The sequence below is a fragment of the Juglans regia genome, chromosome 11 (assembly GCF_001411555.2).
Source record: "Juglans regia cultivar Chandler chromosome 11, Walnut 2.0, whole genome shotgun sequence".
In the NCBI taxonomy this organism is placed as follows: domain Eukaryota; kingdom Viridiplantae; phylum Streptophyta; class Magnoliopsida; order Fagales; family Juglandaceae; genus Juglans; species Juglans regia.
The window spans coordinates 26578869-26593264 of record NC_049911.1 but is presented as its reverse complement, the minus strand read 5'-3'; the positions used below and the strand labels follow the sequence as shown (position 1 = coordinate 26593264).

General features: G+C 36.2%; 1 protein-coding gene across 1 annotated transcript; it reads right to left on the bottom strand.

The window, feature by feature from the left end:
- Positions 1-6356: 6356 nt before the first annotated feature.
- Positions 6357-7955, bottom strand: LOC109020302 (chitinase 10-like). The gene is made up of 2 exons (XM_019002736.2): positions 7041-7955; positions 6357-6859 (listed from the first exon to the last, which is right to left on the bottom strand). Exons 1-2 carry the CDS (start codon positions 7601-7603, stop codon positions 6493-6495), a joined length of 930 nt encoding a protein of 309 aa, XP_018858281.1. The 5' UTR covers positions 7604-7955; the 3' UTR covers positions 6357-6492.
- Positions 7956-14396: the final 6441 nt, after the last annotated feature.

The following is a 14396-nucleotide window of genomic DNA, read 5'->3' as shown; positions in this document are numbered from 1 at the left end:
AGATTTTAACTGCTCCGATAGGTAAGTTCTTTAAAAAAGATAATACAACCAAATGTGCCACTCGCACGGATGGAGCTCGTTTATGTTTGGAGATGGATGCATCAAAAGAACCTATTTCTTATTTCTGGATTGGGATGCCTGGATCGGGTCGCAAGCAAGAAATCATTTATGAGACGCTTCCAGCATTTTGTAATCATTGTAAACTTCAAGGGCACAATGCTCGTACGTGTAAATTGCTTAATCGGAGTGATGGAGAAAAGATTTGGTTACGAAAGAAGGTAAAAGATTCGGAAGGAAAAAAAACAGAGACTCAAGTGGAAAATAATGTTGAGTTGGATAAAGGTAAGGGAGTGATGATGATGGAAGCAGGTATGGTTCAAGGTGATATAGATAAGATAATTTTGTTGCAGGACCAAACTCGGGATTATGGTGATCAAGAAATGGGTGAAAAGGAGGGGGTAGATATGGATCAGTTGAAGGGTCAAGAAATAGAGGTTAGGTTGAGTGACGAAAATGAAGTATCTGGTAAGAATTATCATGTCGAAGAGATAGTAGAAGAAGAAACAGAGGGATTAAAAAGGAATGCATTGGTAAATCTGGTAGGGGAGGGATCGATGGCAGAGAGGTTTGCTGGGGTTGTTGATACAGAAAATTTGGATAGTAATTTGATTTTTGACAAGGCTTTAGAGCCGATAGTTTCTGATCCGGAGCTACGGCAAATTCCTGAGGAGAATACTGAATGTATGGAGGATACAGTTTCTGAACCAGATACGGAGATTCACGTGGAACATTTTTCGAAACAAAAAGACTATGCTTCGGAGAATGAGGGAGCTAATGTTAAGCGAAAAGGAACGAGGAAAATATTTCAAAAAGTTCGTAGTTCGAATCGGGTAAGTTCTCGGCCTAATAAATTTTCTTTATGATTGGTCCTATTTTATCATGGAATATTAGAGGATTTGGAACTTCTAGAGGTCGATTAAAAAATTTGGTTAGGAAATTAAATCCGAAAATTGTTGCGTTAATGGAACCTTTTGCTTCATCGGATAAGGCGCAAGAAGTCGCTCGGTTCCTCCATATGGATAAGTTTATTATGAATGATGGGGAGTCTGGTAAGATTTGGGTGTTTTGGCATGATGATATTTCAGTTCAGCAGATTATTTGCAAAGAACAATATATTTTAATTCGCGTTGGAGTGGGAAATAATGCAATTATTTGTGGTTTTGTTTATGCAAAATGTAATTTGGGTGAGAGGAGAGAATTGTGGGAGTCTCTAAATGGTCAACTGATAGGTAATGAACCTTGTCTTGTGGTAGGGGATTTTAATATTATTAGAGAAGACTCGGAGCGTAGAGGTGGTAGATCGCGTCCGAGAAGGGCTATGGAGGATTTTAATAATTGGATTGATAATTGTGGTTTAATAGATATGAAGTCGTCGGGTAGACGATTTTCTTGGTGTAATGGCCAAAGAGGGTTAGCTCGTAGCTGGGCAAAATTGGATAGAGGTTTAATTAATGCCAGCTGCTTGACTAGATTTCCTAATATGAACAATTGTTATTTATCGAGATCAACTTCCGATCATTCGCCTATGTTTATTCAATTTCAGTCCAGTATGGACATTCTCCATTTCGGTTTCAGCAGATGTGGATAGAGCATCCAGAATTTCTACAGTTTGTGGGTCTGATTTGGACAGAGGAGGTGGGTGGTTTTGGTCTTCTGAAGCTGGCTTTGAAGCTAAAAAAATTAAGAGTTTCTTTACGTGAATGGAATAAAGGTATTTTTGGTAGAACTGAAGCTCATATTCAGGGGTTAGAAAATAAAATTGCGGTTTTGGAATCTGATTTACAACAAGACTGGAATCCGGTGATAGAGCAAGATCTTGTTAGTACTAATATGGAGTTAGCTAGTTGGCGTCGAAGGGTAGAAATTAGATTGGCTCAATTGGCTAAAATTAAATGGCGGGCTGAGGGGGACCAAAATTCATCTTTCTTTCATGCGATTTTGTCTTACAAACGGAAACAAAAAGTCTCGGACATGAGATTACAAGATGGAATTTATTTGGGATCTCCTGAGGAGATACATTTAAGCGCTGTCAATTATTTTTCAAATTTCTTAAAATCTGAAAGTCATCATAGTTTACCGGATTTATCTCATATTATTTCTCCTGTTATTTCTTTGGAGGATAATGTGATTCTTGGGGCTATTCCTTCAATTAATGAAGTGAAAACTGCTCTGGATTCCATTCCTTCTAATAGTGCGCCAGGGCCGGATGGTTTTGGCTCGGGTTTTTTTAAAAGTGTCTGGGATTTTATTAAGATAGATATTATGGAAGCGGTGGAAGAGTTTTTTAGAGGTGGTAAATGGTCGAGATTTTACTCGTCGTCTTTTGTGGTCTTAATTCCTAAGATGGATAAGCCTAATGGTTTTGATAAATTTAGACCAATAAGCCTTTGCTCGGTGTTTTATAAAATTTGTTCTAAGGTGATTGTTAACCGTTTGGCTGTTTTGCTTCATAAAATTATTTCTGTTGAGCAAGGTGCGTTTATTCCTGGTAGAAGTATTTTGAGAACATTAGTCTAACACAAGAAATGGTCCATTCGATTAATAAAAAAATTCATGGGGGTAACGTGGTATTGAAGCTTGATATGGCTAAGGCTTATGATCGTGTTGAGTGGGATTTTCTATTGATGGTACTTCAATCTTTTGGGTTTTCTTCTGCTGTTTGTGGTCTTATTAAGGAGTGTATTACTTCGCCTTGGTATTCGATTTTAATGAATGGTACTACAAAAGGTTTTTTTAAAGGTGGTAGAGGATTGAGGCAAGGTGATCCTTTGTCGCCTTATTTGTTTATTATTTTACAGGAGGTTCTGTCTCGTCTTATAAAACAAAAGGTGGAAGAAAAAAGTTTTGGCCAATTTTCTCAACCTCGAGGTACGGTTTTAATATCTCATCTAATGTATGCGGATGATGTGGTTATTTTCACTAATGGTGGTTGCCGATCAATTCGGTGTCTTCTAAATATTTTGAATACATATGAAAAGTGGTCTGGTCAATTGATTAATAAAGAGAAAACTGCAATGTATTTTTCCAAAAATCTTTCGATGGCTAGAAGAAGGAATCTTAAACGATTGACAGGATTTTCAGAAGGTAAGTTTCCTTTTAAATATTTGGGGGTGCCTATTGTGTCAGGGAGAATGAAAATTAGTGATTTGGAAGAGTTGGAGAACAAGGTTAAAAGAAAAATTAGTGGTTGGAAAATGAAGCTACTTTCAGCTGGGGGCCGAGTGATTTTATTGAGACATGTTTTGGCTAGTATGGCATTGCATCAATTAGCTGTTTTAAAAGTTCCAAAGTTAATTATTTCATCATTAAATCGGTTAATGAGTGCTTTCTTTTGGGGAGAAAAGGATAGAAAGGGTAAGAAAAAATGGGTTGCTTGGAGGAATATTTGTATGCCTTTAGAAGAATGAGGTTTAGGTATTCGATCATTTGATGATATGCAAAAGGCTCTTCATTTAAAGCTTGCCTGGAAATTGATGCATGAAGACTCTCTTTGGACAAATTTTTTCCGATCAAAATATGTGGGGAATAAACCTTTGATGTTGTTGGATCCTAAAAAGGGGACAAGTTTTTGGCGGATGATTGTTAGAAATATCCCTACAGTTTTGAGTAAATCTAAATGGAAAATTCGAGAAGGAAATGTATTTTTTTGGTATGATAAATGGTTGGATCAGGGGCCTCTTGCTGATAATATTTTGGTAAGTGAGCAACCTCTTTTGAAGATAAAAGATTGTATTTTGGATAGAGGATGGGATATGGATAGGTTAGAGAGGATTCTCGGGTCTGAAGTTGCAGAGAGGGTATTAGAGGTTTTTGCAAATTGCAAAGAAGGCAGTGATTTGTTAATTTGGACTCCTAGTGAAAGTGGAAAGTTCTCAACAACATCAGCTTGGGATTGTGTTCGTGTTAGAGGTCAGAATTTTGAGGGGAATAAGTGGATTTGGAATAGCATTCTTCCAAAAAAAAATTCGGTATTTATGTGGAAGGCTTGGCATGGAGCTTTAGCTGTGGATGATAAAATTCGAAGAATTGGTATTCCTTTAGTTTCGAGATGTAATTGTTGCATTCAAGGAAATTATGAGGACTTAAACCATGTTCTATTTGCTGGTGAAGTGGCTGCCGAAGTCTGGAAGAAAATTGGAGTTATGCTTGGGCTACCTCTTGGAAGGACTTGGTATGAAACATGTCTAAGTTGGTTTAGGAGAGCTGCTAATGCAACGCATTCTGGAATCATTTTGGGTATTTTACCTACTGTGATCTCGTGGAGGCTATGGACAAGGAGATGTAAATCCCGTATGGAAGGGAAATCTGAAACTGGTCAAGTTTTGTGGCAATCTATCAAACAGTGGGTGGGCATTATTTGTCAAGGGTTTTCAAAGCCTAAGAGATTTAATACGACTGACCTCTACATTCTTAAGTGTTTTAATTTACAGCAACTTCCAATCAAAAAATAGAAAAATGATTACATAGCTTGGTCTAAGCCGGAGACAGGTCGTGTGAAGCTCAATACGGATGGAAGCAGTCTTGGGAATCCAGGTGTGGCAGGGGCAGGAGATGTGATCCGGGATTCACATGGGAATCTGTTGTTAGCATTTTCAAAAAGCATTGGTCATGGTACTAGTAATTATGCGGAGTTGAGAGCTCTAGTGGAGGGTATTAAACATTGTAAGAATTTGAATTTTAGTGCAGTAGATGTTGAAATGGATTCGAAAGTGGTTCTGGCATGGCTGGATAATAAACGTTGTGGTAGCTGGTATTTGGAGGACTATTGGGAGGAATTGTTATTTCAGAGTATTAATATGGATTTACGGTTTATGCATATTCATAGGGAAGGAAATGGGGCTGCGGATTGGTTAGCTAAAAGAGGGGCAACTGATGGTGATGGGGTTTGGCAGAGCATGGGGGATGTTTCTCCTCTGTTTCGGGGGTTGCTTAGAGTTGATAAATGGGGTTTACCTTCTGTTAGGCGGAAGAGATAGATGAGTTTTGGGTTTGTTTCTGGGTTTTGTTATGAGCGGAGATGTTTCGTTCCGTGCGGGAGTGTCTTCTCGCATGGCTCGGCGTTCGGTTTTGTTTTGCGGGTTTAAGTAGGTTTTGTTTTCTTTCCAATTTTCGTTTTACCAGTATGGGTCTGTATTTTAGTTGGTTTTGTACTTTGTTTTTGGGTTTTGGTTTAGATACAAGGGATGGTCTGTATCCTGAGTGTCAGTTTTGTTACCACGGTTTTCCTCCGCCATAAGTGAGGTTGATTAATAAAATTGGGACGGGGCCGCTAATGGACAGGTGGTTTCCGGCTCTTATATAAAAAAAAAAAAAGGACAATCTTACAGACCATGCATCTGTCTCTATCTTCTGAATAGATATGAGGAAATGCATGTATCTAAAATATTATGTTTCTTCTCTTTAATAGGGTGTGGACCTTAGCTTTTTCTTCTTGTTTTAGATGTTGGGTATTTTATCCAACCCAGAGAAAATTCATGCCTGCGAATGTTTATCAGGAGGGCCAAACTAAGCTATGTATGACTTGCAGACTTTTTCTCACAGAACATTTCAGTTGTTAACACTTCACTCATTCAGGACATGCTTTTTGTTTCTTTCGTAGGATTCACAAAGTAAATCGAACTTTTTCTGCTTATAAGAACCATGAGCAAGATATTCTACAAGGATAATGCAATAAACTGATTTGCAGGCTGCAGATAATAATATGCCTGTGTATTTCTTGGTGATTGCTGTTTTAGTATTATGGTAATGGTGATTAGCTTCTCTTACAAACTATGATCACTTTTTCTTGAATGTCACTTTTAATATGGATCTTGATACACTTATCTGTCTGCCTTTTGGAGAGTTTAGCCTTGGAGATCATAGTGTGATCTATGTGGTGCCACAGTCTGTGGATCACAGGAGGTTGTGAAAAAAGGAAGGGTGAGAAGAACTAACTGAATGTCTGTAAACCCAGCCCATATACACTGCCCAGGCCCAATGATTCTTGCTTAAGTCAAAAAAGAGAAACGCTACATATGCTTCGGGCGTACGAGCTTTGCGCAAGTCTTTTGAAAAAAAGTTAGACTCACCCAAAAAAGGTGATTTTATTTATTTATTTTTTTTTGTTGGTGCCATTTTTTTCCAAAAGGCTTGGGAATGTCTATCAAGTAGATCGTACTGTTTCCTGCAATCAAATCCCATGAAATCATTTTCCTTTAGCCTAAATTCTGAATCATGTTTTTAGTTCCTAGCACGGCTGAACTTAAGTTTATTTTTTAAAATTGGTCAGTGGCAAGCATAATTCATAAGTCATAAACTGAGGCTGTGGCAGGTAAATCGACTCGTCAAAGAGAGACAAACATGCACTAGGGACAGAAGCAAGGACAAAACATCTGTTATATTAATAGACACTCAGGTCATAAGCCATTTCGTCCATTGTCACGTTCTAATTTGTTAATAGGATTTCTGATTTTCACAATCCAAGTTTGGTCCAGTATCAACATTAAACAGCTCAACATATCTCTTGAAATAGCCAATCCGATCACTGACCCTCCCATCATTGGGTATACCACACTCGAGTCCACCGTTGATAATGTTGGTGACAAGACCATATCCTGCCGTCCGATTGGCTGCTATGTCAGCTTCTGTGGGGACATATCTTCCAACCATGACATCGTGGCATGAGGGCTTCGGCTTCTGCTCTGTCATCCAGAACCATAGCGCTGTCTTGAATGCGATCAAGGAGTTGTTTGCCACGATTTCGGGGTTCCTCAGTCCATCAAATCCCAAGGCCTTCCCAGCTGGACCATAATTGAAATTCCTGCCATGAATCATTTCAAAGACTAAAAATTAGCTCCGCAGTGATCCGAAAACATAGTCAATTAAAATGTGTATTCCTTTCCTAATGAAAAGTAGCGTTCCTCGACATATCATCTTGATACAGAGTATTCCTTTCCTAATGATAAGCATCATTTGTTAGGCAACAAGGAATAACTTCTTACCAAGATAGTTGAATGGGACCTCTTCCTTTGTAAGATTTGCCAGGGTAGCAGGGCCATTCCTTGTTGGTGGAGTCACAGTAATTGCTTTGGGGACTAACTTCCTCTTTAAAGCACAAACCCCATGCATAAGGTCCATCGGGTGCGGTTGCCCACCCACCTGTGGTCTCGTGGGAAATCTGAGCGAGAAATGCCGCAACCTCGCGCTTGCGCGTCTCTGAACTTCCAGTGGCACCGAATTTTGGGAAGAATTTCGATGCATTCAGGAAAGAATCGTATGTATAGAAGTTCTTGGCAGGGCATGCGTTATCATCCTTGTGTAGAAATATCTTGTCAAAGAGCTCTTTGCTAACTTGAGAACAGAGGCTCAACCGCCGAGCTTCGGTGCAGAGGAGAATACCAGAGCTGAAGAAGAAGATGAATGAGAGAAGTGAAAGACAATAAGAGGCTGAGAATGCTGCCATTGCCAAGGCTAAAGTACCTTGTCTGGGAACGGGACGAAGAGAAGCACGTTTTATAGATACATCCAAGCAAAGACCCAGTCCCAGCCAGCCAATGGCGATCATCAGCACTTAGGACGCATTCGGTGGAGGAGTTGCAATTTCACACACAAACAAAGTCAGAGGTCCAGTTCTTGACTTGGTATGGGGTCATGATATTCCTCCTCCTTTGATATTGAACGAGCATTCAGCATTTAAACACATTCTTTTTTTTTTTTGAATAAACATTCTTTGAATCTATAGAAACGAATTCACATATATATAAATCCCATTTTTTGACTGGTCCTGAACAGTTGTGCTAGGCAGTACTTGAACTACCATTGTCAAGAGTGGAAATGCAGACACCCACTACATGTGGATAGAAACGACAATCGGCCTGCAGGGTGATCTTGGCCTGCAGGGTGAGAGAAGATCACCCACCTTGCTTTTTTTTTTTAATAATGATTTTATTATATGACATGAAATGGTCAAAGTTCACTCCTAAAAGTAAGCCAAAACTGTTTACCACACCTCCGGATCAGTAGTGATCTGCTACTGATCATTGACTAGTTTTTGTGTCTATCCAAACTCCAATCTCCTGGCGTGGTATCCTTCTCTTGAAGCTAAGACTTTGTTTCTAATATTAGGCTGTTTGGATTATTGTGCATCCAAACAGCCCAGATATTAGCACATATCTTACTGATACGAAACTGCAGCCATGTTCCTTTATGTTGAATATGCAGGATTCTCTTGTATTTGGGCATGTGCAAAGTAATATATTTCTCATACCGAGTGGAGCACTGGAGATAAGCCCACCCAAGTGCTTTGAGCAAGCACTACGCACGAGGTTATGGCATGTGCTTTTGACTCTAATCATGTTCGTGTGTTTTAACTTTTTATTCGTTTCATGCTTTGCATTAAGTGCCATCCTTGTATGAAACCACCAGTTGACTTTCATGGTTGGATGGTTCAATATTGGCAGGGTGGTATAGGATATAGTTGACTTTCCCATTTGAGTATGACTATTATAAGACATCTACATCACACACCATTCACATGACATAATTCGATTTGTAAGATTAAAATTTTAAAATTTATCTTATAAATCAAATTATATCATATCATGATGTGTGGTGTAAGAGGTCATGGAATAGAGTTATTTCATTTCAAATAGTCAATTCATTTATTATTTGAGAAATAATTGGTCTATGCATAGATTTTACAAAAGTAAACTAACATATTAATGCATTACGTTAGATTATAACGTAGATATGATATCTCATGTCAAGCTATTAAATTTATTTTTGAAAAATTCTATTCATCATCTCCACACACTATATATCACATTTTTTATTTTTTTATTATTAAATATGTAGTGTATGGATGATGAATAGAAGAATTAAATTAATTTAAGAATAATAAAACCAAAAAAATTTAAAAGAGAAGAAGAATTTGTAAATGGGACCGGCATGCATGCATGATTCGTTGAGTACGGTTGAGGTCCAATTGGAAATTGGAATCAGCCCAAAAGAAAAAAGTCCAATTTGGAAATCACAGTACTCAAAGGATTGGAATTAAGAAGAGATATATGGACAAAGTTGGTTGGTCCTGACCATTGGGCGTTGTTTGGCATTATCCAGAGACGGATCGAACCAGCAAAACTTGGTTATGCATGACTCCAAATTAAAACAAAGAAGATCAAACCTGCATGCATCATTTTGTAAATTTCTAGTTTGATTTAAACAGGACTAGTAGAAGGAGAAAATTCATAGGAATAAGATACCCTTTTTACTGTTCAGAGCCATAAAACATAGAGAAAATATAAATATCAGTCTACTGTTTGTTAAAACTGCCGCATACTCTATGGATTGAGTGAAAAAAAAAAAAACATGTGTGGTGTGCTGCGGCTTCTGGCTGACGCACAGCACAGCCCTAAAACATATAGGATGGAACCCACCAATCATTATTGGACCATGCATGAAGAAAATTAGATTAATCCCGTCATGATATTTCACATTGTAGCTAGCAGTAGCATTCCTTTGATTCATCCAAGCCGCAATCCATTAAAATTCAAACAATAAATATACTAGCTAGCTAGGCTGGCATTGTTGTTGTACTCATGACGCTCTCATCATGCCGGAATTCTCATCTCTAGCTTCATTTCTTATTTACCCAACATTTTTTATTATCTAAAAAATCTATATAATTAAACAATAGTAATTAAACGATTTATCATCCGTCTATGTATTAATCATTAATGTTCTTAAAAAAAAATACTTTGGTTACAAAACAATTATTCTATAAAAATAAATTTACAATTTAGTGTAACTTGATGTAGTAGTACGTCGTTAAATTATAAAATTATTTTTATTATAAAATCATATTAATATATAAATTTATTTTTATAAAATTTATTCGACCACGTTGTCTTTTTTTATCCAAATGACAATAAGTAAAGTTAACTGCAGAATAAGTACGTTAACAAATTTATACACTTAATTAGGTATGGTTTGGATAGTGATTAGATGAGATGAAATGATTTTATATAAACGTTAAAAATTGAATAAAATATGTTAGAATATTATGTTTTAATATTATTATTATTTTATAATTTAAAAAAATTAAATTATTTATTATATTTTATATATGAATTTAAAAAAAATTATAATAATAAAATGAGATAAAAGAAAAACTCAAGATTGGTTGGGTGAGGTTGTTATTTTTACACCTACCAATGAAAATCTGTCATATAGGAGTTGTAGGAAACAAATATCTACAAATATCTACAAATATCTCTACACCCACGCTCAGCAAATTCCGACTTGTACACCAGAGTTCAGAACCCCCTCTCTTTCACTCAGTCCGATCTCTCCCTCTTTCTCCACTCTCTCTCTCTCTCTCTCTCAACGGCAAGCCGAAATTCGTGTCCTTCGTGCCCCTTCTCTTCCTTCCCTCTCTCTCTCTCTCTCTCTCTCCTCAACATGAAAATGAGACCCCTCAATATCTCTCTCTCTCTCTATATTTCTCCACTCTCTCTCCTCAAGCTGGAGGATCATATCTCCACCCTCTCTTTCTTGCCCTCCATTTGTCTAGGCAATGTCTCTCTTCTTGATAGGGCAGCAATCTAGCTAATAATTCTAAGAAAAGGGAATAGTGTAGAGAATTAGTGATAGTAGTTTTCTTTGGCATGCATTTGGGTGGTATGTGCACTGGAATTGAAAAATTCCTGGAAGTTTCCTCATTCATGATGAAGTGGATTTTCACGGTCTTTCCCATGGTATGCGGCAACTCTTGATTCGCAGCTGTAAAAGAAGACTACACACTTGACCGGTTGGGAGCTTCACCCATGATATAAAATACTTTTATTATCCAAACGGAGTCTCAGTAAGAAACTACTTGAGTACCCGTGCGTGCACGTACTGGATGCATGCGTCTCTCTAACTAGGATATTCTAAAAGAATTTAAAGATAAAAATGAATTTTGGGAAAGGGTATAGAGAGACACAATGACAATTAAACACATGGATTTCGTGATGGTTGATCATGATAAAATCATGGATTTCATTGATTTTTTGCTAGCTAGTAGATTGTAGAAATTAAATAATTTTTTTTATATATCTTTAAAACAATTAAACATGTTTTAAACAATTTGAAATAAAAATATTCTGAAAAATGTTATATATATATTAGTACTTTTAATTAAATATTTGAAATTAGAAAAACTATGCTCATCATCTCCATATCACACACCACACATACATGATTTTTTTTTCCTTACCAAACGTGTGGTGTACGGATGATTGGATGATGAGTAGAAGAACTCAATCAGTTCAAGATGAATAAAATTAAAAAAGATTACAAATAAAATAAAAATAAATATGATATATAGTGTATGAGATAATGAGTAGCAAATCTCTTAAAATTAATCTCACCACTTATGCATATAAATATATATATATATATATATGTATGCTAGTAATCTGCAACATATGATGATCAGGACGCACAACCATATCTTTAAATTCACTTAATTAATTTGTTGCCTCTCTTAATCCACAACATAAATCCAAAGTAATACTTGGAACTTGCTATTTATATCTTATCTGGGGAGAGTGCATATAGTCTTTTTTTCATAGAGTCCATGCTTTTCTTTCTGCACCTGCTGTCAGACTTTATTTAATGCAACGTGGCTCTGCGTCGGCTCCATAAATGTGGCGTGTGACTTGAGCCATAAATGACCTAATGCTGATGAATCAAGGGTCTTCTGTATTTCTCGTGCGTTCTGTGTAGATACTGATCTTCCTGAGGGCGACCATAGAGTGTCAGGTTGATTTGTCTTGTCGACTGGACGATGCCCCTCCCTGACTGACGTTCTATTTCTTGCTTGGATAGGAAACCTTTTGGGCTGGATTCTGGGCCAAAGCCCGATGGGCCTTTCCTATAGGAGAAAAAATCTCCTTACACTTCTGATCTCAGGTAAATTAATAAATATAATTTACTTGTAGTGATGGGGAAAACTAGCTGACCACTTCATTTATTGGTCGTAAAGAACAATATAACCTTAATTTAACTATTTTCTAGGTAGATGGGAAAAACTACTTTGTAAATGGGAAAAACTTCCCTCATGCACTAGCTAGCTAGCTGGCTGGCTGGCTAGTTTCGTGGATTATTGATGGTGGTCCTAATTAGGCAGGGTATTCACGAGAACGAGACCCAAATCAAGTGGACCTGTACGTACATGCATATATAAGTGGACCGCGTGCAAAGTCAAGCCCATCTTTTGCAATAAGAATCAATACCGATCGAGTAATTAAACGATAGACATAATAATTAAAGCAATATATTATATAGTCATCGTCAAACTAATTTGTTTTTAGTTTAGAAATATGAAATAATTTTGCATTATAGATATGGATCAGCTGATCTCGATCTCTTTCCCGTGAAGAAAAAGACATATATATGTGTGTGTGTATATATATATATATGCATTAGATCAATATCTCTAGGGAGCTAAATTATTTTTGTGGGCTCAAGCTGAAATAAAGTCAGTTTCACGTTGAGATCACTGGGGATTGGGAAGGTAGGTGGGAGATAGCGCAAGCCATTCTAATCCACGCTGCAATATTATTTGAACAGATATATACATATATATATATATATATATATAAGTCTTCCTCCTATATATTGTTCCATATATCTAGACAAAAATAAAAATATTTTAATAAATTAAATTTTCAAACCTCATGGTAGAAAAAAGAGAAGAAACCGTGATTATTTTTGCAAAATATCTTTTAACAAAAAACCGTTTTCAAATATATATATATATATATGTATACATATATATATATATATATAAATATATGGCTGGCAGGCAGGCAGGATAAGATGATGGAGCACGACAAAACAGCCGCGTTCAAAGTAGTACTACTCATCAGCCTTTAAAAAAAGTCTATAAGCTTGACAATGGCTGCAATAACCTAACTGATGATCTCAATAATCTCTCATCTTTCCATCTCTATATATGATCTCTCCCATCACTATCACTCTCAGTACGTACCCTGGCCTCCTCTCGCACACAAAAAAAAAAAAAATAAAGGAGCTAGAGGTCGCTCCCTTTTCAAAATTCTTCAGAAGAGGGATATATAGATTGGCGTCGGCTCATCTCCAATAGAGGGCGTGAAAATTACCTCTGGTTGGTCCCACGAAAGACGTGACTTTGAGGGAAAAGTCGCCACCCTCTAGCTATTGGTGATATATACATAGAAAATTAAAACCAAAACCAAAACTAGCTAGCTTCGAACACCCGCGGCCCCCATGGAAAAAGGCCAGAAAAGCATCTGATCTTTGTCAGCTTCCATCACCATACGACATATACATATATATATATATATATATATATATATATATATATATATAATTAGAAGCTATTTATTGTATTAATGTACGTACAAGTCCCAGAAAGGGCCTGCTCAAAGTTTACTTTAGGGTTTATATATATATATACTTTTTTTTTTCTTGATACATGGGGAGGGATTCGATCCATATTTCATTCTATCTAAGATCATATATGAATTCAAAGCAATCATTTTAAAATATTATATATATATATATCAATTTAAAACAAAGCAATATAATACAGAAACATACACAGGCTATATATAAATATATAGTCATTTACTGGAGTACGTATGATCACTTGACAAGATCGAGCAGTAGTAGTTTTTTCGGTGTGGCATCGAGCTAGCCAGCACGTCATGCAAACGTAAAATTGACCTATTGTTTTAGGCAAAAGACGAAAAAAAAAAACAGCAAATAATAAGGCCAGGTTTGTCTTCTCTCTCTCTCTCTTAAAAATAAATAGAAAGCTTAATTTGTCTAAACATTCACACGGTAGCCAGGGCTTGTAATTTGAGTCGTCAACGTGAGTAATAGATGCAGGAAAAAGTTAAAAGATATCGTGTATTTCTACTCTATTATAATTGTAAATAGTAATTTTTGTTTTTTTTTTTTTGTTAATTTTTATTATTTTTTTGTTAAGTTCGTTAAGTTTTTTAACCATTTGGTCCTGTAGTTTCTTTATAGAATTTAATGAATAATCATATTTTATCAAAAAGTCTTTAAAACACTTGATCCTTTGACGTATAGCTCTTTTGTAGAATTTAATGAAGGACTATGTTTTACCAAAAGGTCTCTTTTTCATATCTTTTTATTCTGATAGTGCACTCATTTTCTTTTTTTTTTTTTATTTCAATTTTTAAATAAAAAATTAATAATATTTTATTATTATATAGATGGTAAATAAATAATCTAATATGGATGTAGATCAATGTCATACTATACTGAAGTTTAATTTTTTTTTTAATCTTAATTGTTTTATCTTA